The sequence below is a fragment of the Lissotriton vulgaris genome, chromosome 10 (assembly GCF_964263255.1).
Source record: "Lissotriton vulgaris chromosome 10, aLisVul1.2, whole genome shotgun sequence".
Lineage (NCBI taxonomy): Eukaryota > Metazoa > Chordata > Amphibia > Caudata > Salamandridae > Lissotriton > Lissotriton vulgaris.
The window spans coordinates 156069451-156096026 of record NC_141698.1 but is presented as its reverse complement, the minus strand read 5'-3'; the positions used below and the strand labels follow the sequence as shown (position 1 = coordinate 156096026).

The 26576-nt window shown below is 42.4% G+C and overlaps 2 protein-coding genes across 3 annotated transcripts in view; one reads left to right on the top strand and one right to left on the bottom strand.

Moving 5' to 3' along the window:
* The window catches only part of ANKRD61 (ankyrin repeat domain 61), a 60344-nt gene extending 42529 nt beyond the window's left edge, over positions 1 to 17815 (bottom strand). The window contains exon 1 of the mRNA XM_086940744.1: positions 17579 to 17815. Coding sequence (XP_086796870.1) covers positions 17579 to 17815 — 237 coding nt within the window. The remainder of the gene's footprint in view (positions 1 to 17578) is intronic.
* The window catches only part of EIF2AK1 (eukaryotic translation initiation factor 2 alpha kinase 1), a 387622-nt gene that overhangs the window by 317129 nt on the left and 43917 nt on the right, over positions 1 to 26576 (top strand). The gene's annotated exons all lie outside the window — the stretch shown is intronic.

The following is a 26576-nucleotide window of genomic DNA, read 5'->3' as shown; positions in this document are numbered from 1 at the left end:
CCACGCCATAATCTCTGCACACGTTTGCCTGACACTATTGCCTGGATTCTAGGTTTTCAGGGAGAGCCTATTTGGCCGATCTGTCTTGCAGGATTTCCTGGTTTAAAGCTGATCAGTTCCACCTCCGTAAAAGGTATTGATTGGGTATCTGTTCAAAGGTAAGGAATCTGTGGCCAGATGTGTCTTTCAGATGGACAAGTTACTTACCTACGGTAACGCCTTATCTGGTGCAGATATGATCTAGCTGCAGATTCCTTACCGACCTACCCATCCTCCCCGCATTGTTTTTTAGTGTTAGGGCTGTTTCCCTTCAGGCCCTAGTCTCTTTTTTTAACACACCATAGTCAGTCCCTTCTTGGCTCCGTGCTTATGGCATGGAAAGTTGTGAAAAGTACGGACGTCAGCGCTGAGTGGTAGTTATATTGGCGACACGGATGTCACAACAATGTCACGTCAAGTGGAGCGACGCCACCTACCAGCGTGCAGGTTTACTGCTAAGAAAAATCTTCTGGATCCAGCCCGACGCCTGGAAGTTCAAAGGTCAGGATTCTGCAGCTGGATCATGTCTTTATCAGATAAGGCATTACCGAAGGTAGGTAACTTGTCCATCAAGACGCTGCCGTACGTCCGCAAACAAACTGAGTGCAAACAATGTGCATGCGCTCAACTAACTACAACAGTTCATTCTGAGCTGGTACCAGTAGCTGACTGTCTCTAAAATGTTGAACAATCCAAATCCATGATAAGAGGATAACACCAAGCAGCAGCAGATGGAGGCGGCAGCGGGCTGCAGAAACACCAAGCATATTGCGTAGGTCTTGAGGAAAGCAGAAGAGGCCGTAGGGTGGAGGAGACTCCTTCGGTGAAACTGTGGACTCCTACAAATAAAGTAGTTTGTCCCCCAATGTAGAAGAAGGAAAACATCAGGAAAGAAAGTTTGTATCCAAGTTTAATAGAATAAAATGGGAGCCCACATCCTGCGCTGGTCTCTCCAGAGAAGCCCTGCAGCAAGAGCACTGCAGCACCATTAGCAACAGAACCCCCTGAAAACCCCAAGCCAGAACATGGAAGGTAAATACATCATGAGGTAGGTGTTAACACAATAACAGGTACCAGACGGCAAGTGTTCATCATAACAGCCTTGGTTCCTGTATGAAGTAGTGCTTTCCTCAGTATAGTAAATGTAGGGAGAAAAGGATATCACTGATCCACAGTTCATGAAAAATTAGCCCTGTCTCGATCACAGCCCCCCCCCCTGTAGCCATGGCATGACATCATTAGGACTATGGTTGTGGGTTTTTAGCTGGTTCATCCATTTCTGATCCTTAATTAGTACAAGTTTCTGTGTGGGGGTTCAGTCATTGTGATTATGAATCTTTTCTATGAGGACCCACATGATGCCATTACTACTGTGCTTGAATCCAAAAAGTGTGCTATCTTTCTGGTGGTAGTGTGTTTGCTTCTTAAGCTGCTCCTGTGTTCCCCTACGTGGATGCAAACTTTCCAAAGAAGGCATGCCCCCATAAAGGAGTCTGCATGGGCATGTGATCATATTGTCACTATTGCAGTTGGTATGGCTCCTTATGTGCCTTACTTTGCCATAATTCTATGTCTGTTTTTTGTGACCGTATGGTATGCAGTACATATCTGCTTCAGAGACAATATCCTGTGACTGGCGGAACTCTGCATAGTGTTGTGACTGCTTTTGTCTGATTGTGTATGTTCTGGGGTGGGCCAATAGGTCCCAGATACTCCATTCCCGTTTAAGAGAGAAGGGGTGCTGCCAGTGCTTGCCATTAGCGTTGAGGGTCTTCTAGTGTTTAGACCCAATCTTTTTAAGTTGATCAGAGGCAGCTAAAAAATTGGTGACGCGCGTTGATTTGCCGCTCTTAGATTTATTGTAGATCTCAAGCAGGAAAGCGTGTCACTTACTGCATGCTCTTTTCCGGACTTCTTTTAGGTCGAGCCTGGGCAGCACATGTGCTGCTCTGCGAGGTATGCTGTATTGAGGTATGGAATAGAAGCTCAGCCCATTTCCCGCCCATCTTTTCAATTGGCTCCTGTTACTGTCCTTTCTAAATGGTTGCTTTGGATTCGTGCATAGGCTTAGTAGTCCATCCTTAGTACCACCTTGTCTCCTTTTGGAACCTCCCAAAAGAACTGAACCTTTTACTTGTGTTGTTACTCGGCAGGGTTTATTAACAGTTGTGCTGGTTCTGTTTTACAAACCGCCCTGGTTTATTTTTAGTTGTTGTAGGTTGCACAACATGTGTGTTGTTTTTGCAATCTGTGACGCTGCAGAGGAGGTAATATTTTTATTTAGAAGTTATTTATTTGTAAATTTGTAATTTTACCAATTGAAATGCATTTGTTATATATATTTTTTTGTTATGCTGCATGACGTTTTATTGTCCGAGCTGTGTAACAAGCTGTTTGTTTGCTAAATTAAAAGTTATTTTTGTTGTATTTTTTATACATAGATTTTCTTTATTTTGTGTGATGTTGTTTTGGGGTGTGTTGTGATCTGCTGTTTGTGTTTTATAACACACATAACTGAAAGTCATGTGTGTTATACATTCGCTGTTTGACCAGGATCACAGGATGTTGGGGCCACGGCAACACGCGAACTTTGATCCCCAGCGTGTTGTTTGTCTTTTACAACTTGCAGAAGTGAAAGTCATCTGTCTTAATCTTAGTATTTATGTTCCTCGGTATTGCTTTTGTTGTCGGTTTGCATTGTCCCTAATGTTTTTTACGTCTGAGTTATGTAATGTAAGTAAAACTTATTTCAGTTTTTGTTTGTATATATATTTTCTCGATGATGATGTTGATTTTGTGCGTGCTGCGTTACAAATGCCTTAGGCTCCCACCCTTATCTTCTGCTCTTACCCCGTCACACTTTTCTTTTCTTACCTTTTTCGCCTTCTCTCTTCCACTTCCCTCCTAATGTCTCCCCACTCTCTCCCTCATCTCATCTATTTTTTCTCCCTCTACCTGCTCTCTCTACATTTCTCTCCTCCCATTCTCCTCCTCTTCCCTTCTCATCCGTTTTACACCCCCCCTCTCTCATACACTCCTGTCCCTAGCACACGTTACAGTGAAATTAACTGTCTCACACTTTTCCTCATCTATGTTATACTTATTATTTATGTTCTACAATATTGCTTTTGGTCGAGGTGTGTAATAAATATGCTGTTACATCAGTTTGGGCATGCATTGAAAATTGTGACCCATTCGGGTTTCTTGGTTAAATAACACCACTGAAGGCCATAATTATTTTACATACACAAGGGGGAAAAATGTGCTAAAAATGTGTATTATGTATGCAGTTACAATATTTTTGAAGTTTAATAAGTAAAACGCAATTGTGTTGCATATATTTTTTGTGTCCGTGCTGTATAACTGCTTTGGATAGGGTGCAGCGCTTTTTTGTATAAAGTACGTACTGGGTGTAAATGTGCGCACACTAATATATTTACACAATTTTAGACTTTAAATTACTGCTTAATTTGTCTTCCGGTGCGCGCCAGGCCACTTAATCATTAGCACATGCTCTTTGGGCGTGCTGTGTGACCGACTCAAAAGGTAATATGCTGTTTCTGTTTTATAACACACAAAAGGGAAAGTAATATGTGTTATACTTAGTTTTTATATTCCGTGATATTTTTTTTGCTCACGATTTTAGAATTAAACTTTGCTCCCCAGCTCCAAAGTCGAAACCTTTCTCCCTTTAGTGTCTGCCATGTTTTTTTTTTACATAATATGTATGTTGTTACTTTTTGTTTTACAGTGTAATAAGTAAAGCCCATTGGTGTTATTTGCCTAATGACAGGAAGTTGGGGCCACAGCTAAACACAAACTTGGGTCTCCAACTCCAAAGTCGGCACCTTTCTCCCTACACTACATTCTCTCAACACTGGCCTTTGCCTCTACTATTCTGTTCCTTCTTTCAAGCACATTATTTTACCTATCTCACCATATTTCTTCCTTCTTTTCTGCTCTTAACCCCTCTCGCACTTTATTTCTTTTAACATTTACTCCTAATCTCTCCCTCAGTTTTCCCATCTATTTTTTCTACCTCTTACCCACTCTCTCCACACTTTCTCTCCTTCTCCCATTCTTATCTGTGTTACCCCCTCCCCCTCTCATACACCCGTCTCCCCAGGACTCTTTACAATGAAATTAACTGTGTCTCACGCTTGTCTTTTTTTACCTTCTACTTCTCTCTTCCACCACATTTTCTCCCCTTCTCCCTTTCTTCTCCTCTTCCCTTCTCATCCGTTTTACAGTGAAATTAACTATCTCACAGTTTTCTTCATCTGTGTTATACTTAACATTTGCGTTTCACAATATTGCTTTTGGTCACGGTGTGTAATAAATATGCTGTTACATCAGTTTGGCTTTCTGTACGCATTTTGTATACGGAGGCCAGGGGCATCTATTATAAATTGTGACCAGTTTGGTTTCCTTGGTTAAATAGCACCACTTAAGGCCATTCATTTTTGCATACACACAAGTGGAAAAAAAAACAAGTTTGCCGAAGATCAGAAGATCATATAATGTTAGGCGACCGCAAAACTTGGATTTCCATCGGCATCTCCAAATTCGGCACTGTTCCCCCTACACCACAACGTCCCCACAATGCCTTTGCCTCTCCCATTCTGGTCCTTCTTTCCAGCATAATCTTTTACCTATCTCATGGCTCCTTTCTTTTTCTTCTGCTCTTACCCCTCACGCTTTTCCTTTGTTACCTTTTTCTCCCTCTCTCTTCCACCTCTCTCCTAATCTCTCTCTCACTTCCATCTATTTTTTCTCACTCTTACCCACTCTCTCCACACTTTCTCCCCTTCTCCCATTCTCTTCCTCTTCCTCTTCCCTTCTCATCTGTTTTGCCCCCTACCTCTCTCATACCACTCCTCTCCCTAGGACAAATGTTTAACTAAATAAACTGTAATAAACAATGTGCATTCAATCAATCAATAAAACTACAGCTTTTGTAAAGAAAAACCATAAGTCAGAAATACATCACCAATATACATAAAAATTACAAAAGTCAAAGGTACAACACCAAAACACCTAAAAATTACAGTAAAATAAATTAAGAAATGGTACCGAATGGCTCCATATCCGGTTCTCCCTCACCCCTGGTGATTAATCACACTCTGAGCCTTACTACTGCCTTTAAAAAGCTAAGAACATGCCACACAGTACTCACTGGGAGCATTAATCAAAAAGTAAACGCAGGTCGCACTCCTCTCCCTAGTACAAATGTTTAACAAAAATAAACTGCAATAAAAAATGTGCATTCATTGGATTAAATTAATAAATATTTCCTGTGTAAATGAGTGTATCTTTCTGTCAGTTAATGTCTGAGTGGGTGAAAGAGTGTGTTAGTGGGTACATGAATGGCTATATGGGTGATTGATTGGTTGTCTGACTACCTCTGGTGTCTGTCTGTGTGTTTGTGACTGTGTGTGGGTGAGGAGGTGTGTGACTGCCTGTTTGGATCAGTGAGTGTGTAAGTCAGTGGCTGTATGGGATCCTGTGTGCATGTCTGAGAAGCTGTATGGTTGAGTGAGTGTCTGTGTGGCTGTGTGGGTAATTGAGTACATGTGTCGGAATTGGTGAGTAACTGGGAATGTGAAAGGTAGTATAGGTGAGTGACTGGGTATATGAGTGACTGTATGCATGAGTTAGTGAACAAACAAATAGCAAAACAAATTAATTATACATTGAAAATAATATCTAACAAAATCGTTAAACCTTGCGGAAGGTTTTATCAACCTTCCATTCCTGCTGGAAGAAGTGGAAGGCAAATTGGCAGTAGAAGCATTCAAATTCAAATTACACTGATTACCCCCCCCCCCTTTTCACCCACATTAGGCAGTTACCAGTGAGACCATCCACAATTATCCGCAACCCTTTTATTCTTGGCCCTATTGACCACCATGGCTTGACTTTTGGACATTTTCACCAGTTGTCTCACATTCAACCAACCCTTTTCACCTAAAAAAAACCTGTGCCTTTACTAACTTTAGCTACTTGAACTGGATTAGAAAAGACAGAATTTCCTTTTGCAATTTTGAAAGGCTCTTTAATCCTCACCCAGTCTCCTACCATAATACCTTGGGAATTCGTGCATTTCTTTCCATAAAAATTCTTTTTCATAACTTCCTGCTTTTTCCTGACCACCTCTGCAAAATTTTTATTTGCACTTTCCCTGCCAATCTCCGGACATTTCTTATCCAACCAAGCTGGAAACAAAGCCGAATGCACCTGCCTTCCTTTAAGCAACTCAAAAGGCGTAACTCCTGTAGTGCAATGTGGAGAGGTGTTATAACTCCAAACCTTTTCTTCAATAAAGGTCCCCACGTCCAAACCTGAAGCCACAGCCGTTTGGATACCCTCTTTCACCACTTTATTATTGCTCTCAACTAAACCATTTGAGGCCGGAAAATAAAGAGCTACTCTGAGTTGTTTCACATCCTAAGAGCTCAAGAACTTACAAATTTTCTCAGACACAAAGTGTGTACTATTATCCGTCACCAAAAATTTGGGAGCTCCTTCCAACATAAAAAGCTTCTTTAAAAACTTTATAGTGTTGTCTGAATTAAGAGCATCCACAAATTTGTAATATAACCACTTAGAAAAGTAGTCCACTGCCAAGATCATAAACCTCATTCTTTCTGGCAAGACATTATAAGGGCCCGAGAAGTCTAAACCCACCTTTTCCCAAGATGAACTTGGAAAAACAGTGGGATGTAAAGGTACACTAGGCAATTTCCAGTGTTTATCTGAGAGTAAACACTCTTCACAATTGTTCACAACTGACTTAACCTGTGAATCCAAACCAACCCACCAATAATGTAATTTTATCCTCATGCATGTCTTTGACACTCCTAGGTGACCCTTATGTGCCAACCTAATAATTTCTTTTCTGAACTCAGAGGGTGAAACAACCTTATCACAGCAAAGTAAAATATTATCCTTTACTGCCAACTCATCCGCAACTTGAGCCATAGTTCTTAGATCCCCTGATAAATTTCTTACATCAGGCCACCTCCCTGACGCAAACTCCATAGCCTTGGATAAAATTAAGTCCTCCCCTCTAGCTATTATCCAATCATTTTCTGAAACTGAAAGGTTTAACTCATCAATGGCATCTACCAAAGTCACACATTCCACATTATCTTCCACGAAATCATCCCCTTCTTCTTTATCCAGTGACATCCTAGATAGGCAATCCGCCCGGAAATTTCTTCCCCCAGGAATGTGTCTCAAATCGAAATTGTACTCCTGCAATTTCGAAACTAATCTTGCAACCTAGGAGATAAACTATTGCTTCCAACCACGTTACTAAAAATAAAAGTGAGCGGCTTGTGATCTAATAACATTATAAATTTACGACCCAAGATGAACATTTTGAACTTCTGAGCTGCCCACACACAGGCTAAAGCTTCCCGCTCAATAGTGCTGTAACGTTCTCAGACTCCTTTAGTGACCTAGAAGCAAACGCTATAGTGTTTTCAACACCATTCACTTCCTGACTTAACACAGCGCCTAACCCACTCATACTTGCATCGACCGCAATAGTAGAAATACAATCATCGCGGAACGCATGCAAAGGGTGAGCTGCAACAATGAACTCCTTCACCTTATTAAAAGTCTCTTCCACATCATTCGACCACACACATTTTTGGCCCTTTTTTAATAAAATCTAAGGGGTTCAACCACCTGAGCGTAATTACTGACGAACCTAGCGGAGTATTCAGCCAGCCCTAGGAAAGAGCGAAAAGAGTCCTTGTCAGTGGGAGTCTTTGCCTCTTTTAAAGCCTTAATCACTGAAACTGTTGGTTTAATACCAGCACACGATACTGTGTGCCCTAGGTATTCCAGCTCCTCCACTCCAAACTTACATTTATCCTCTCTGATAGTCATTCCTCGTTCCCCTAACAAAGAGAGACCTTCCTCAACAAAATATTGTGTTCATCCAGGCTACTTGCAAAAATAAGAATATCATCCAGATGAGCCTGGACCCCTTTTAAATTCTTAAATAAGGTATCAATCAACCTTTGGAATACGCTGGCCGCTGACGCCAAACCGAAAGGGAGTCTCAAAAATGTAAACGCCCCTAACAGAGTGACGAAAGTGGTCAATTCCTGCGAGTCTTTGGCCAGTGGAAACTGATGGGACGCGGATTTTAGGTCAATTTCAGAGAACCACTTTGCTCCCCCCAAATTTGCCAATAACTCCGGAATCTTTGGAAGGGGGTGGCAATCCACCTTGATGTTTTTGTTCAAAACTCTGAGGTCAGCACACAACCTATTCTGGTTATTCTTTTTCCGTGCGACCACAATGGGGGCAACCCATTCTGACGACTCTGTAGGTTGAATAATCCCCTGTTCACACAAATCTTCCAACATTTTCTTAAGTTCAGACCTTACACTTAAAGGTAGATTACAAACCTTGTGAGCTATAGGTGAAGCATTAGGAAGAAGCCTGATCTTATGTTCCACTCCTTTTACCAGACCCCCCTTATTGCTAAAAACCTCCTTTAACTCCTTTATCAGATGTCCACGATCAATCATCATATTTTCAGTACAACAAATAGGTAAGTCTCTTGCTCTTAGGGAATTTTCTTTTCCCGGCACCAAATACAACCCCATTCTGGCAAGGTCCTTCCACCCCACAATATTTTTCCCTTTTATTTTTTTGAACATATGGATCGTTCCAGAATTTCTAAATTTCCCATGAAGAACCCCAGCATATCAATATATTTTCCCCCGAAAGCTTTAGGGTTAACATCAGATTCCAAAAGTACAATTTTTTTGCCCCATTTCTCGTAGAATGTAGAATCACGAAGGATCATGATGGGCGACCCAGAATCTGCCATCACCTGCAACTGAACTCCGTTGATAGTTGAAGAACATAAAGGACCCTTAATTTCTTCTTCACCTGTGTCCAAAGTTAACAGTAGATTGTCCATGGATTCAGAACAATCCTCCCAATCCTTCAAAACCTTATTAATACCCTTCACGGTTATGCCGTCGAAAACCTACTAAAAGTGAACATTAGCAAAACAAAAGTTCTTTCTATAACTAGGAGCAAAAAGACGTACACTTGGACGCTCGGCTCAGAAGCAATTTCAAACTGCTCTGAATACAAATATCTTGGGATCCAAGTCGATAATGGTGGCCGCTACCAAAACCAACTGGAGGCCATCCAGAGGAAAGGCATGCTAATAGCCGTGACTTTGAAACAGTTAAAGACTAACCTGACCGGCGAGACTCTACTTCCACTAATACGAGTAGCTAAAATCAAAATAGAGTCATCAATCATGTACGGCAGTGAGGCCCTAAGAGGAATTGACGCAAAACTTCTGGACACAACCATCTCAAGGGCCTACAGATTTCTCTTTAATCTGCCACTCTAAACTTCGCAGGCCCAGATTCGGTTGGAATTTGGGCTGACGTGCCAAACACTTGCTCGTAGAGGCTCATACATCAAGTGCTGGCACAAATTAAAGAATTCACCAGAAAACACCTTGAACCGACAGCTCTGGCAAGACATGATTACCTCATTGCGGATGCCGGCGAAAAAATACTTAGAGGAGTCCCTGGCCATCACAGGACTGAAAGCCCTATGGGAGACTCCTCTATCACATGCGCAATTCAAGCGCATAGTTAACAAGAGTTTAAAGAGACACTCACATGTGGAGGACAAAGCTTTGCTCTCCTACAGGCGCCATGCCTGGATGACCTTGTGCACATACAAAACACCGGGGCTCCAAGCATATTTTGGTCTGGGGTATGGCTGGAAAACAAAAGAGGCCTTTTTCAAACACAGACTAGGGATTCTACCCGCCATTCCTTACCTACCACCATGGTTGAGGCAGAACTATGGGACCAAATGCCGGCTCTGCGGAACAGGAATCGAAGACTTGGACATTTATTGTGCACTTGTCCGAAGTTGAACGATGAAAAAGTAGCTCTGTTGAAAACAGCTTTCAGCGCATTAGGAGTCCGCTCACGCAGACAAGCTGTCCTCGCCTGTTTTGATCCTTGTCTCCCGCCACTAAACGGGAAGCTAGTGAAATTCCTGAAACTAGCGGAACGGAAACAAATAACCCAGGCACTTGGCTAAGTGGAAACCCGGGACAGGACCAAGTGCCTTGAACAATTTTCCCTGCCGGGGTTTTACTGTTTTTTATCTTGATATTCAATCAATTACGAACTTTTGCTTTTAAGGCCTTTTACATTTCTTATGAGATTGTTTTTAATGCACTTTTTGTAACTGTTTTTATTAACCTAAACAATAAAGAATTACTTACTTACTTACAATCCAATCCACATTGTTAATTTTAACACTCTTTTTTTGAAATCTACACACTTTCTGAAAATGACCTACTGTCTTACAAACTGAACAACGCTTACCCAAGGCAGGACAGCCTTTAAAATTACCAATATGGAATTTCGATCCACATCTCAAACAAAAGTTTTGACTTTTGTTTTGAGGATGTTTTACCTTATCTTTAGTACCCACAGCGTACAAACCTTCCTCATCACCCCCATCTGAAACTAGACTCATTTTAGAAGTTGAGTCAGCCATCATAGCTTTAGTTGATAAAACTGACCTTTCAATACTTAAGGCTAGATCAATCACTTCTAATAAAGAAGGGTTTTTACAGCTAAGGATTCTTTCTTTGATTTTAGAAGAAGCACAATTAAATACTAGTTGGTCCCTAATATAATTATCTAAAAGTGGACCAAAATCACAGGAAATAGCTAAAACTCTTAATGCAGCCACATATTCCTCTATTTTCTCGTCATCCTTTTGTTTGCGTTTATAAAAATTATGCCTTTCCAGCATAATATTGGGAGACTCATCAAATTGTTTTTTTAACCTTGCTAACGCCTCAAGATAAACATTCCATTGTCTATCTCCAGATTGGCCCGTAGGAGGTGGAATAGGGGTAAGCCTATTAAAAATACGTTGTGCAGCTAACCCCAAACTGCCAAACAATAATGCAAATTTACGGGGTGGTGAATACTCAACCGCATCGATAGCTACCAAATGATTTTGAAATAACCCTAACCATTCTGGCCATAAAAGAGTAGGTTTACCAGGTTTGTCTAGAAAGGGTTGAGGTTGTCTGATATCTTTGACCGAAGACATATTTAACCACATCCATGCTGGTAAAATCCCTCTCCTGTGCTGGGCCATAATAAAAACGGGTGTGGTCATGACGAGCTCAGCTCGTCATGAGCACAGGAGCACTGTGCCTCATGACGAGCTGAGCTCGTCATGAGCATCGAAGGGGCTAAAAATAAAATAAAGATTGATACTATATATATTACAACCAATTCCAGCCCCTAACTTTAGACCTCATAATAAATAAATTATAGAATGTTTCCAAATAAACTGTAGAAAAGTATTATTAAGTCTTGTAGGAAAGAGTCTTGTCGGAACTATCGGCTTAAATGTCGAACAAGTTGAAAATCAGTAAATAAATGCAGTCATCAAATAGTCAAATGTTACCTTGAGAAAGTGTTTCCCAAGAAATTGTTTCAAGATAAAAATCGCTGGCAAATTCAGAATCGTAATTCCCTTTAAAAAAAAAAAAATAAATAAAGATTAAAAGCTGAAAACCAACTCCAATCCGATTTCCTGAAAATGGAGGCACGTCGTGAATGCGCAGCCGGGTGGCTCACAGCGCGTAAAGAAACACCGGAGCTGAGAACGTCTTACATGAATTCCTGGAAACGTCCTACGTCGCACTTGCAGCTTTCCCAGAATTCCTTGAAGCAAGAGGGAGTCCTACGTCACGCTCCTTGTCAGACTGGAATCCCTTCGTAGCAGCATATTCTGGAAGCAGAGCCGATTACAGAAAGAACGTGCCGGTAAGTGGAATTGTTGACTGTCTTCAAAAGATGCACATTTCTCCACCGTCGTTTATGAAAAATAACGAGACTCTCCACAAGTCCAATCAGGAAATAAATCCAACAAACGTGCCGGAGCTTAGCAAGAGTGCTTTCCTCGGAAATAGTCCAGCCATAGGAAACCCCAAGTTTACTCTATTTCGAGTTGTTACAAAAGCAGCCGCACCCAAAAAAAATGTTTCAATCCTACCGTAATCCGACGAATTTCAATAAATGAAGCAAATGAATCGTCGATACTGACGTAGGCAACTGGTGACTTATGCTTGCTTATCTCCGGAACAATTTGCGACTCATAGAGTAAAAAAATAAATAATAATAATCCTTGTGAAAAGACTGTGTATGTAGCCAGGGGTAAACCCAAAAAATGGCAGAAGGTGTGGGGGGCTTGGAACGAGTATAGGGGTGACATCTGCATACCACCGGAATCCGCCCCACTGGAAGAACACTTGACCCCATAGCCTATAACTCCAACTGACGATTTTGTATTACTGCTATCCTGTGATTCCCACCCCCGTGGTTCTATGTGTCCATATTGTTCTGAACCTAAATGTTATCATTGTGCCTAGCCGACTCCTTGATTAGGCCCCACTACATAATGGTTTAATTGCCTTCTTCTTCGCGCTAGTTTTGGCGCCTCTTTCTGTACTTGTTCCTTCTTCATAAAATATAAAAAATGGAAAATCATAACCTTCACACGTTCTGTTACCTTGCTCCTTGCACTTTGATCTATTGCTTTTTGAGTTGCTGCCTAGCCTCCGGGATGTAAGGCTGAATAGCTGTGTGCACTATTTGAAAATAAAGGTTTTAACATTTTTTTTTTAAAATAATAATAATCCTTGTGTGGGTCGGTGGGTGAATAAAAATGATCCCAATCAATCATAAAATTAAGAAAGGAGGGGGGCGTGGCCGAGCGCGAAGCGAGATGGCCGCTTAGGCTGGGAGCTCCGCTCGCCACGGAATCAATCCTGACTTTCTCCTGCCTTCCCCCGCCCGCATCGGCTTGGTGCTGAACACAGCGGCGTCGGAATATCCCGGGAGTTGCTGGCCGAAATCCTGGGGCTTGAAGAGACCGGCGTCCCCCTTTTCTGCTCCTTGTTGTTCGGGCCGCTGCGGAGACGGGCAGCTGGCCGAGGGTCCGGAGGCTGACGCCGGCTGCTAAGGGCACTAGAGACCGCGGCTTTGCAGGCCGAGACGTCCGGAGGTCCGGAATGCAGCGAATGGCACTGGGGACGCACGGGTGAGCGCGGCGACCGGCGCAACCCCGAGAACGGACGTACATATTGCTGAGCCTGCCGCACCGGCCTGCTGAGTCGCCCCTTTGTTCTCGGAGAGGCTGGTGAGGCGCCATTTTGGAGCTGACCGTCCGGTGTGGACTTCGTCCGTCGGAGTTAGCCCTGATTTACAAGTGCCTGGACCTCAGCGATATGGGGATCAGCCCTCCTGAGCTGTTTGGTCTGCATATTGCGACCCCATATTGTGAATAGCGGATGCCTCCGGAGAACCCTATGGACTGCTTGCTGACTAACACTCCCTGCCTATGGCCGTGGTCAGCGCGATGACTCGCACCTCATGATTGTGTGCTTTGCCGACTCCCGTATACTGATCCCACCAGGTGCTCTTGGCTGGGAGACACTGTGTCAACTTCCGACGCTGTCTTGCGTGGGCGTCTTCAGGTGGGGGTGCTTGCTTGGACAGGCGTCGCAAGATGGAGCCCTCACTTCGCCACGTCCTGAATGCTTTGAACTCTCTCCGTGTTGCCTTGGTGAGGGTAGCCGAAGACCTGGGTGAACGGCTGGACGCCATTGCAGTCTCACCGCTGGATGATAGCCCCGAGGATCGGGCAAGTAGTGGGGACACGGACAGCTCTGCGCAAGAGGTGGGTGCACCGACTACGACTTTGCGGCTGACCCTGTGGGAGACCCAGAACAGTGATGGTGGTGGTTTTGGGCAGCCTGACGGCGTGAGTGTGGTCTTGCGGCTTGCAGCAGAGCCGCGGGTGGATCTCGTTCACGGCCCTGCTTTTGGGACCACCAACTTCGATTGGCCCTTACTGTGTTGTGCCTTGGCAAAATGGCCTGATACTTTGCTGCGGTCCCTGTGCATCTGGCTCAATCATTTTCCTGGCCCCTGGGTGGCGAGAACTCTTGTGCGGTTGGTCCTGCCTTGCTTGCCCGACCACCCTGATTTTCTAAGGTACTGCACTGCTGCCCTTCAGCTACCGCGCCTCGACGGCAGGGACAGGACGGGCCAGGGGTGACCCCTCCATCGGTGTAACCAGGACTGCTCCCCGGATGACTAGCGTGAAGACTTTGATTACTGTTTTGTGATGCGACGCCGCTGCTTTCTGTTCAAAAGCTGGCTTATTTAAGATCGACGCTGAGCTGACCAGTGCGGGCGGGGGGGGGGTTTATTTGTTGTGTCTTTCCCCCCCCTGTTTTCTTTCCCTTCTGTGGGACCATCTGGGGTGACGGGCACGCTAATCGGGGGTGGGCCATAGCCTCGTTAGACGTGCGGGGTGGGGGGTTGGGGACCTGTGGGTTAGTTCTTCTTATGTTCTATGGTCCGTTTTTTTTTTTTTTTTTCTTTTGGCTAAGTCTTTCTTTGTATTCCCTCTTGTGGGTTTTCTGGGGTACCAAGCATGCCTATGGGGGGGGGTGGGCCGTGGCCTTCCGCTGCATGCAGGGTGGGGGGTTGGGGTATAACGTGTTTTTTGTGCTTCTTTGTCTCTATGGCCCTACGTTTCTTCCTTCTAGTCTTTTCTTCTCTGTCCTCCTCTCCTGTGGGATTGGGTTTCGCGTAATCTGGGAGGGTGTCCACCATGAGTCGTCGCGGACTGGGTTATTTGCTGCCACTTGTAGGTGGACCAAAGTGTTGTGGATTATTACTTGTTATTCACTTGGCTTCCTGATTTGTGCCCTTCCCAGGACGATTACTAACTGTGGCGGGTTGTGGTTCCGGCGACATATTGCATTGCTTACTGTTTAATCCTGCTAACATGTAACGGACCGATGTTTGCTCTTGATATCCTGAAACCTGTTTACCTTCAGACTTTAAATTTAAAAATTAGACCTCAATGATCCTGTAATTGATCCTGACGGATTTCCCTTATTGACCCGTATTGTATTTCAACGCCTTTGGGCTGCGCTCCTGGATGTATGTGTAACCTTCCCCTTTTTTGTCAATAAAGGTCTTCCAAAAATTTAAGGGAAAAAAAAAAAAAATGATCCCAATCGTCGCCAATCTATAATAAGTGGAGGGGTCTGAAGACTTCTTATGAAGAAAGAAGAAGTTTATTCCAAGTTATTCACCCACGATACAAGTGTGTCTTGACAGGCCGGAGTTCGCTCAGTATCTGCAGTCATTGAGCGAACCTCGAGCTGAGAACACTCTAAGTCATTCAAAGAAATTCACGCTCTTAATGATACATCATATAACAACCCATTAACATTTCATTAACATTCTGTTACAGGATCCGCATCCCTATATATGCAAATTTGGATTTCTTTTAATATCTCTAAAACTAATGAATGGATTTATATAAAATAACAAAAGCACTCTTTCTAGAACAAGAGCTAGCTTTCTGCCAGATTTGGTGTTATTCCATCCAGCTGTTCAGGCGGTTGTCTGTTGTCGTGTTTAAAATCTCTATGGGAGTTAACATAATAAAGGCATTTTTTTTTACCCCTACTCCACTTTTCCCAGCCCCTGCTTGTCGGATCGTCCCAAAACTTTCCATTCACAATTAAAATTAGAGGCACATTTTTTGGGCAGGGGACATAGGCAAGTCAACAAACACTTTTCTATGGAAGTATGGTCGTAACTATAACTACCTACTGGCAACCGCCAGGTTATATTTTAGATATATATATGTATGTGTGTGTGTATGTGTATGTGTGTGTGTGTGTATATATATATATATATATATATATCGTCTTATTTGTATGCAGTTGTACCTCTCCAGTATTGTGCTCGGGTCAATCCCATTGCAGGTGTCCCAGGGAATGAATTTCCTGGATTGTTTGGGAAACTTAAGAGTTTTTGGCTATTCACAAACTTACTTCTGACTAAATCCGGAAACATTTTCTACTGTCAAGAACAGAGTAAATCGCTCCCCGAACAATGAAGGCTGTGATAATGGACACCAAAACTGGTTGGGTTGTGGCCGAAGGTGCTTCTCCAAGAAAAAAATATTTTTTCTGTTAAGAAAAAGAATGCACAACCATTTTCCCAGTCACAGTTGTGCAATATGTACAATCACATATAGGAATGCCTCTGCATAGTCATAAGTATTAAATGCACCAATGAAGGGTCGTAGAACTGCCAATGTAGGATTCCAGATTTTTCGTGGGAGTGGGTTCAGTTTTCTCTTGTGGTCTAGGAGATGGCCTGGTCTAGACTCGAATTTAAGTCTTTTTGTGATAGATAGGTGTTCACAGGCTAGCTCTGCTGCACTCCAAAAGTTTATTTGTGCTTTTATTATTACTATACACCTGAACACGGAGTAGCCAAGTACTAGAACTTAAAAGGCTCTTGGCTCATTTGCCAAAGAGTTGCAATTTACACCTATTTTTTAAATTAACAAAAGTACCCAAGATTACTCCTGGAAAGCAGAAACGGCTGTGTAACAGCTAGGGCACATTCACCCTGTTAGGTCCTTGGCACACCCTTACCAGGGTGCACTGGGCGCAAACTGGGAAGCATGCACCATTTTTCAAACAATGCCATGTCCCTAGGGCAGACACGAAGTTGTGACTGCCCAAGGCAGACACGAAGTTGTGACTACCCAAGGGTCAGTGCATTAGTGTACGGTGATGCTTCTTTACCTCTGGGCCCATGGTAATAATATGGTATTGTTGCAGAGGAAAAGTGTTTTCTTTTTTGCTTGGGGCTATGCCCCTCAGCAATTGAGACCACGCAAATGAGGGAACACCTCTTTAAGGTAGTACCAGCTCTATCTGTATTACAGAAAGGACCGCACAAGTGTTTGTGGGTTTTTCTGTTGCACCAAGGTGCTTTATGGGCACAGAAAGTGGGCGCACACATCTGCTGAATAGGAGCTTGATCCTCCCATTAGCAGGAGTTACTCTCGTACCATATTCACATTGCCTTATAAATATTAGGGAAAAGCCACAAACTCATAGATTTGTTTTCAACAATTTCTGAAGTCATTTTCGTTCTTGAACGGCCAGTCACATCCCTTGAACAGTTTTGCACACATGTAAAATTCCAACTTGAGGGTAAACTTTGTGGGAGCAAATCCGTTCATAAATTTAATATCACATTCTGTGAACAAAAACATGTAAAACGGTCATTTGCGCTCCCATGCTCAATTGTCCGTAAGTATTGGACCGTCTTTCATTTTAACCTACATGGGCAGATATCTTGCAATGCAAATTTAATAAGATCTGCAAAATGAAAAGTAAATATATTATTTCTGGCTTAGGCTGTACAGTACCATGACCAATGGCAATGAATCTGTTCTATGGAATTAGGCTATTACCTTTCTCAAACACACTTTGCGGAATTCCGAAATCTAACCCTAAAAACACCTCTGAATTGATTTCACTTTCTGATAACGACTTTACTATTATGGTGAGACTGTGCGACTGTTTATGTAAAAATGTAAGTCCAGAGTTTACCTGTCTGTGCTCTGATTGGTAGGTTATACACTCCTTCCAGATCGTCATAGGCTCATTAACTGGGTGGATTTTTGAGATTGACTTGATGGTCTCACAGTCGCCTTTCAGTATGGCCTCATGTAATTTCGCTGGTAGTTCGTTAAATTCTTGATGACAATCGCACACTGTTGCTGCTGGAGAAGATGAACTTTTCTGGCCATTGTGTGGTTGTTTGATGCATACTGTGGTGTTCCCCATTTCTGTGTTGTTATTTCTAAGTGATGTTACATGATGACTGTTCAAGAGTCCCTCATGGAATCGCCACTTCAGCACTTTCACATTGTGATGGCACAGGCCTCTGTGTTCTAGAACTTCTTTCTAGATCTGGCTTGAGGGAGATCAGCTGCAATCCTTATATTTGCATGTAATTATTTCTTTTAAACACACTGACTATATAAAAGCTGTTTTCACCAAAATAATTTTCTAAAATGTATTTATATTTCTTAACAGGATTAAGTATGCTCTTCTCCTTATTGTACAAAAATACATTAAACTACAGAATTTTTTTTAAGTTTGCTTTTTGTGTTCAGGTTTTATTTGAATATTTGAGGAGCAGAAATATGCTAATATAATTTAGTGGTATGTACTACAATAATCAGTTAAGAAACTAAAATTATTGACTGGTCCTAAATCTTGTAAAACTCATAAGCACTACCAGAGATCGCCATGATACCTAAGCCACATTAAAGAATGGACATACCAGTCTGCATGATGGTGCGAGTCCATAGTGTACTGTAAACAAACATAATTTATAGACCAAAGAATAAATCAAGGGAAAAGTTCAATTGAGAAAGTGAGGATATTTATTTTAAAGAAATAGACATATTTGTATAGATTGTTGTAGTCAGCATTAGATATGAGATGAGTTCTCCCCGCTAAAAAGCACCTTGACAAATTGAAAATGTGCGTGTATTTCTATTAAATAAAATATCTTTTGAACTTGTGATGGTTAAAAGGCTTGTCCGTTTTGAATAAAACATGTCCCTAAATATGGCTCATTTGTGTACCATACTTGAATTTCAGATACAATTCTCAATTGGAAGATCAAGCCAGACATCACTATAATGAAAACTAAGGCATTGCATAAAAGTTTTCTGTCATAGTGTTTTAGTTAATTTATTTTGACCTTGAGTATTATCATGTCATCTAATGACAACTGCAGTTCTAGTGAAGTGTTAACAGTTCTTGTCAGATATTGACATTTGTGGCTGCTTATTGTTTCTCCGACTGGACAGCTCTAGCTCAAGACAAAAACCTGTACCATTTTCCAGTAATCATTTTATGTTTGTGTGCCGGCCCATGTTCTGAGAGGGTTCTCTGTCATGTTTTTGAACACAGCAGCTTGTAGTTGAAACAGGGGTCCACCGACAAAACGAGGGCATACTTTTGTGAGTTCTGGGTTGGTACAAATGAAATCAAATGGATATTAGTTGCTGTTCTATTGGTGGCTATTACAGAAGCTAGTCTGACCAGAAAAATGAGCAATGCAACAACATCACTCATTACAGGAAACCTTCTTTGAGGCTTGCTTAATACTTCTACATAGGCACAGTTTGTGTTTGGTAATTGGAGTATTCATCATTTGAAGATGATCCACTTGATCACGTGCCCACACGGACTTTTTTTTATAGAGGCATCACTTATTTGGAAAGGTTTGCATCCACATAGGGGAACACAAGAACCGTATAAGGGGCCAACACAACACCGCCAGAAATATAGCACATGTTTTGGAGTTCCTGCACAGTAGAAATGACATCAAGTGGGTCATTCAGTTGCTCTTCTATAAGTGGCTTTTGCAGAAGCTAGTTTGAACAGAGAACGGAGCTATGCAACATCATTACTCATTACAGGAAACCTTCTTTGGGGCGTACTCTATACCTATATATTGACACAGTTTGTGTTTTGTAAGTGGAATAATCCTTATTTGAAGATGATCCATCTGATCACGTGCCCATGCAGACTTCTTTTTAAAGGCATGACTTCTTTGGAAAAGTTTGCTTCCACATAGGGGAACACTGGAGTAGTATAAGGTGCCAGCACAACACTACTAGAATGAGGGCACCCATTTTGGAGTTCTGGTACAGTACTAATGCCATCTAGTGGGCATTCAATTGTTCTATAAGTGGCTTTTACATACGCTTCCCTAACCAGAGAACTGAGCTATGCAACATGGTCACTCCTTACAGGGTACCTTCTTTGGGGCTTAATTGATACCTATATATAGGCACAGTTTGTGTTTTGTAATTGGAATAATCCTCATTTGAAGAAAGATTCCTTTACATCTCCAATTGCCCTTACCAGCAGAAGCATCAAAAACCATGAATTGCTATGGCTGCAGATGATCACTGGGTCTGTGTAGCCTCATTAAGGAAGCTGTAAGCTACAAAATCAAGAACTACTCCCTTCATTTGTGTCAAGGAATATCTGTATGCCCTGGACACCACTGGGTTGGCAGAGCTTGCAAGCTTGAGCTATACAACCGTTGTCATAAGTAGAAGAACGTGGGGAACTGTGTGATGCTGGTAGAAAAGAAGGTTAAGAAGCCACCTGAGTGACGTCTTGCTTTTGACATACACCAGTGAGTGGGCAGTGAGACCAGGACAAGAATCAGAAGATGTATAGACTGTGGTAGGAGCTGTGCTTAATTTGTAAAAAGTGAAGTCCATGTGCTCAAATGTTTTTCCCAGGCCACACCCATTTTCCTCCAGCTCCACCCACTTCCTCCACTGGGTCCACACACAATTAATCCTACGTATGTAAATCACTGTATATGAAATTTTACAGAGGACTACAAGTTGTTGGAGTGGCATGTCTATACGGGTAGGCATTATAGTTTGACTGCTTGATCTGGAGAAGTGCAACCTCTGAATTGAAAATGCTACACCATAGTTGGGGGTTCTCTTTAATAATAAGAATTGATTTCTACCCAAATTAACCCTTTTTGCAACATTGATCTATGCTCTAACCTACACTTTGAACTGTACATGCAGTTCTTTGACAACAGTTAATAATTTACGGTTCTATATTAAGATTTATTAATTTATAAACTGTAACAATCGCTGTCTCTTAGAAAAGCAGTAACCCACTGACCTATTTACATTATGTGCACTTTTGATCTGCATGGGACGAATTCTTTACAGCAGGCACATTAACTCTCTACCTAATGATGAGTCAAAACCTCTACTAGACACAACTCCCATCGCTCTCCAGGAAGGACATTAATCACCGAGTTATCTTTAAATCTTTATTGTTGCCTGGAAAATTGCTGGAGACAAGGAACCCGGCAGAAGATGCTTTGAAAATGAAAATAAACTAGCAAACACTGCGCTCCTTGAAATCAGCTACCGGTTTGGTGGTACCGGCGGTAGTGCCCTTGAGCCGGCCATGAGACCAATTAAACACTGGTGTCACAGTGTTACCTCACTGTGGCACCGAGAGGATGCAACACTGCCAGCAAACTCTAATTCACCTCTACAGCAGGCACTGCATGTGTGCATCATTTCTCTGTATGTCGGCAGAGCCCATATAATCCACCCTATTTAGCCACGCAACACAAATGAAGGAGCTAGATATACAAATTATCAAGATCAGAATGTATGCGATTTAGATGATTTTTGTGCTTCCCCTGTAAATCTGGAGGGGAGAGTGCAGGTCTTCCGGCATCCCTGTGCTGCATGCGAGTTTTGAAGATATGGCGACAACCTACCATGCTTGTTCCTCTTCTGGAGATTGCCTTGTTGCGGTTTTAAGTATCAGCTCAAATCTCATTATATATGTTATGTATTTGAATGTTTATTCTCATTCTTTATGTTGTTATATATTTGAAAGTTTATTCTTCAAGGGCGCTAACTTGTGGTCAAGTGCTTTTTACACCCTTTGGCCTTGAGTTATTTCTTTTGGCCATTTCTTTATGCTCAATATGAGAAGTGCAAAATATTTATTGTCAATTCAATTTTTTTCCATGGTGGCTTCTATGTAGATGTTTTTACCTTATGTGTCGCCAATCTGTGCTTGATGAGCTGCTCTTTGGGTCTTTCCAATAAAATAAAACAAACCATAAATTGGACACAATTCAATCTAACATGTTCTTGATTGCCTCCCTATAAGGCCCGGCAGGCGTGGGAGACTGAGATGGGAGAACCCATTGCAGGTTCGAATTGGGGGAATGCATGTGATTGGTGAGGACGGTTTACTGTAATAACAGACTTAAGCTGCTACTCTTTAACTATTTGCATTGCATCTATGTTACCCCCTTTCAGCTCAACAGGATAGATCCCGCTAGAGCAGCAAAGTGTGCACGCAGCGGATTGGTGGGTGCTATCTATTTACTTACATCTTGCTTGGGCGTGTGCGACTGTGCAGGGGTGCTGGAGGGAAGTCGTTCCCAAGATTGTTGTGGCTACTGGCCTCACACTCTCCTTTACTCCCAGAGCCTGCCTGCTGAATATAGTGGTGAGGCTCAAGGGCAGAAGGTCCCTTATAAGATTTCCCTGCTCACACTCCTCCTAGCTATGCGCCAGGTGGCCATAGGGTGGCTGGGACCCAGGGCACCTAGGTATCATTCTGGATTAGAGATGTCCTTGAGTGGGTAGGTAGCAGAACAGCATGAATTCCAGCTGCCTCGTAAAGCTGACAATGCTGCTAATAATGTGCTGGCTTGGGGGTTACTACTGGATAGATTCAGTGGCAGTGAAGGCCCAAACTTTGACCCTGGTACTGGCGACAGGAGGTGAAACTGTGGGTTTTGTATGAGAGTCGTGGCTGCCAGGTGTGGTTTTGATCTCTACATGCTAGTCTAGCTCTGTCTTTGTATAAGTTATGCTGTATAGAGAGAACAAAGGGGGGATGATAATCCTGGATGGTAGTGGCGCTACACCAAATATCGGCAATATCAGTATTTGTTATTCTAGATATCTTAGTCGTTGGGTGCCTAGGTATGGGCCATCATCCTTGCCTACAAATGATCCGTAGACCTAAAGATATTACTGAAACACCTATCACACTGTAACAACCGGATTCTCATCACAGGCAGCTCACCATCCGTGGCTAACCCAATCGTCACGTAACGACACTCTTCTCAGGCCACTATTTACAAGACATCTAGAATACTCACCTGAGAAAGTGAAAAGAAGCTATTTACATGCCTGTATAATCAAACATACCACTAACACCTAATGGATTACATATCTTATCCTATATTTACCTCATTTTATACTCTTTTACGTCTCCCGACGATATTTTCTATATTTATAGTCCCGTAAGACTGTTTCTATCTTTATAGTCCAGTAAGACTGTTTCTATCTTTATAGTCCCGTAAGACTGTCTCTTTTACGTCACCCGACGATCTACACTAATAGGGATAACTAATAGGGATACACCTTCGAGAGTTATTTCCCAAATGAAGTTCACACTTTCCCCCAATCAACAGTTACCTTTGCAGAAGGGCATATCCCATCCTTCTGTATGTCAGCACCTGGTTAAAAGGAAAGGTTAATCTCATTCATGAAGACAACATTCAAAGATATTGATTAGTAAATCTTTATTCTATAATCAAACATGACAGAATGAGCAAAATGCAAATGAATTAAGTTAGTCGCTACCTATAACCTAAAAGGGGAATAAAGATTAATAGTTAAATGCATTCTACACTAAGCTCAGAACGCCTCACCTTAGACGTGTGTCTTTCCATCTCAGCAGCGGAGCTGATCCCTCTCTCTCTCTCGTTCTCTTCTATGCGCTTGGGACTCTGCTCTCCCTCTATGGCTCACGATTAAACGTCTGCACCGCTATGCCTTGTCTACGCTGGCATGGTTCCAGAACACTCGAACCCTCTTCTGGTCTTGGTCTCTGCCACTCCTGTATGATGTCACTACCGGACTTTCACTCACTCTCCTTCTTCACTTCAGGATTTCGATTAACTGATGGTATCAATCTCTATGCACCAGCCTTTAGACCAACCTCTTCGGTCTTCTCCACACGTTGCTCTCTCTCTCTACTCTACTCGCTCCTTGATGATATGGAGCTCACTTTCTCTATGGAAAATTCCGGCATCAGGCCGACTCCCATCGAATTCCTGTACCAGTCCCCAGCTCCCTCCGCCTTACGCAGTGGCCACCTTCGAATTGCGTCCAGAGCCGGGAAGACAAACACATTCCTTCGATAAGGGCCAGTCTTGACCGGTTCCTCTCTAGCGAACAACAGGATGAATTCTAAACATTACCTTTACCCTGCAAGCGCCTCGGCTGTCCGAGCAGGGATACAAAATGGCTTCTCTCTAGCTTTCGGGCCTATAGTTCTGAGAAAACGGAAAAAGGCACTAAACCATGTCAAAGCACATAGTTAAGCCCCATAAATGAAAGCAAATGCAATTAGGACTGAAATGGTAGTAAATTATAGTCACCACCAGTCTAAAAATAGGCTAAAATTACCCTGTTGCTACACACATCAACTTAGAATATTCCACAAGAACACAATGTCATAAGTTCAATCCACAAAGTCAAAATCAGGTTGAGATAAATGTATAGTTCTTTTAATCCACAAGACTTTCTCCAAGTCCAGCCAACACGTGTTTCGTCATATGGGCAGGTACCCACGACTTCATCAGGGCTGGGAAAGAAATAATACAAACATATATTGTAGTCCCGCACAACTCGTGTAAGTCAGACCATTCACCGGTAGCACCAGATTTCCCGGCATCACACCGGCACTATGCCTCACCAATTTTATGTCAGCCATGAACCCACGTGAGAGTACTCACATAAATATCAGTACAGTGATTTCCTCAGCGGGTGAAAAATTATTAACAACATAATTTTTCACCCGCTGAGGGGCACCTATTTGCCTCCTGTGGAGGTATCTTTCATCCTCCCCTTGGGAGTCCTATCTCCCATCTTCCCCTCCTTGACTACTCATTAACACTCTTTTAATATAGAAGAATATGTATATATTTCGACAATCTTTGGACAAAGAATATATAAAGAATAATCCCACTTGCATGACACCATAATTGGTAGATCACGAATTAACCACATGTACAGTATAAACATTGCCCGATGTACGGTGGGAGTACAATATATGTTTGTATTATTTCTTTCCCAGCCCTGATGAAGTCGTGGGTACCTGCCCATACGACGAAACACATGTTGGCTGGACTTGGAGAAAGCCTTGTGGATTAAAAGAACTATACATTTATCTCAACTTGATTTTGACTTTGTGGATTGAACTTATGACATTGTGTTCTTGTGGAATATTCTAAGTTGGTGTGATAGGTGTTTCAGTACTAAGTTATGCTGTATGTTTGCTTCACTGTGGTCATGTTATTTCACTCTACGATGACTTGAGATGCTTATAGTTGGAGACTGATATACTTCTTACTTATGTTGTGCAACATATGTAACTGGATTTTTTACTTGCACCACTTGTGTTGTTGGTTACAGAATAAACTAATAAATTACAAACAAAAACAAACATGTACTTGATTGGTAATGATGGTCTTAAATTTGAAGGTCTTTGTAACGAGTGCCTATGTGCTTGTAGTTCCTTGCCGAGTACATCCTTAGCTTTTGCTTGCCGGGAATGCACACTCCAGGGGTTCCTCTCAAACTATTTCAAAAGTTTTGAGCGGTGGGGAGACATTTTTCACTTTGCTGGAGTAGGTATTGTGAATTGATAACAAAGAAAGATTAGCCCTAGCTATGGACTTGAGCTACATTACATTTGGACTAAGTGCCAGATGTTGTACTTGGTTATATCAGTGGGACATTTACAACTAACAAGATATTAAGCTGTAAATGCTAACTCCTGGCTTGTTTATGTATGAAAGTGCATCAGTTCATTAATTGTTTTGGAAGAACTGGGTTGCAGCAAGCAGTGTAAGCAGCATTATAAAGTTTATCTGTACTTCTCTTTCATGCTTACTGTTTGACCTGTCATCCTTAGGATGGTCTTCCCCCAAATGTTTTGCCTGCTTATCTTTTATTTTTGCTTATTCTTTTTATTGGCCTTAGGACCCTGATTACTTTACCACTGCTAACCAGCGCTAAAGTGCTTGTGCTTCTCACCTAAAAACAGTGACATTGGTTTATACCTGATTTGGCATATTTAGTTTACTTATAAGCCCCTTGTAAAGTTGTGTACCATATACGCAGGGCCTGTAATCTAAATGCTACTAGTGAGCCTGCAGCACTGGTTGTACCACCAACCCAAGTAGCCTTTCAAACCTGTCTCAGGCCTGCTATTGCAAGGACTGTGTGTGCCACTTTGATGGTGCAAACTACTTCCAAGCCTGCCCCTCTCTCTCAAAGGAAAGAAGAAGTAATGTAAACGCTTCATGTCTTTGGAATGGTAATGATAAATCCTCTTTACTGGTAAAGTTGGATTTAACAGTACTATTTTAGAAATGCCTCTTTTAGAAAGTGGCCGTTTCTCTGCTCTTACTGCTCTGTGTGCCTTGCACCCTGCCTCCAATACACATCTGGGTTGGGTGACAGCTACACTTTGTGCATTCCCTCCAGACAGCCACAAACACGGGAAGGCTAGGTTTGGCTGAGTACCAATCTAAATATATCTGCATTCTGATATCCCTTCCAGAGAATAAAAGGGAGGAAGTGGCTGACGCTTAATCTTCAATAGGTAGTGGCCTGACCCCGCACAAAGGACTGATTACCGCCCACAGATAATCTGGCACACAGGACTGGGTTAAAAGGATGCTTGTGCACTTCAGAGACCACTCTTTAAAGTCTTCCCCATTTCAAAAGCACAATTGGGTATAAGTAATGGGCCTCTGACCTACCAAGACAGTACACTACCAGACCTGTGAAGAACTCTGCCAGTAGTAGACTGCTGTGCTACAAGGATTGCCACTCTACATGACTGCTGCTCTGGAAGAACTGCTTTTTTGCTTTGCTGTGCTGCCCTGCTGCCTGCTGATCTCAGCCCTTCTGAGGACAAGGACTGGACC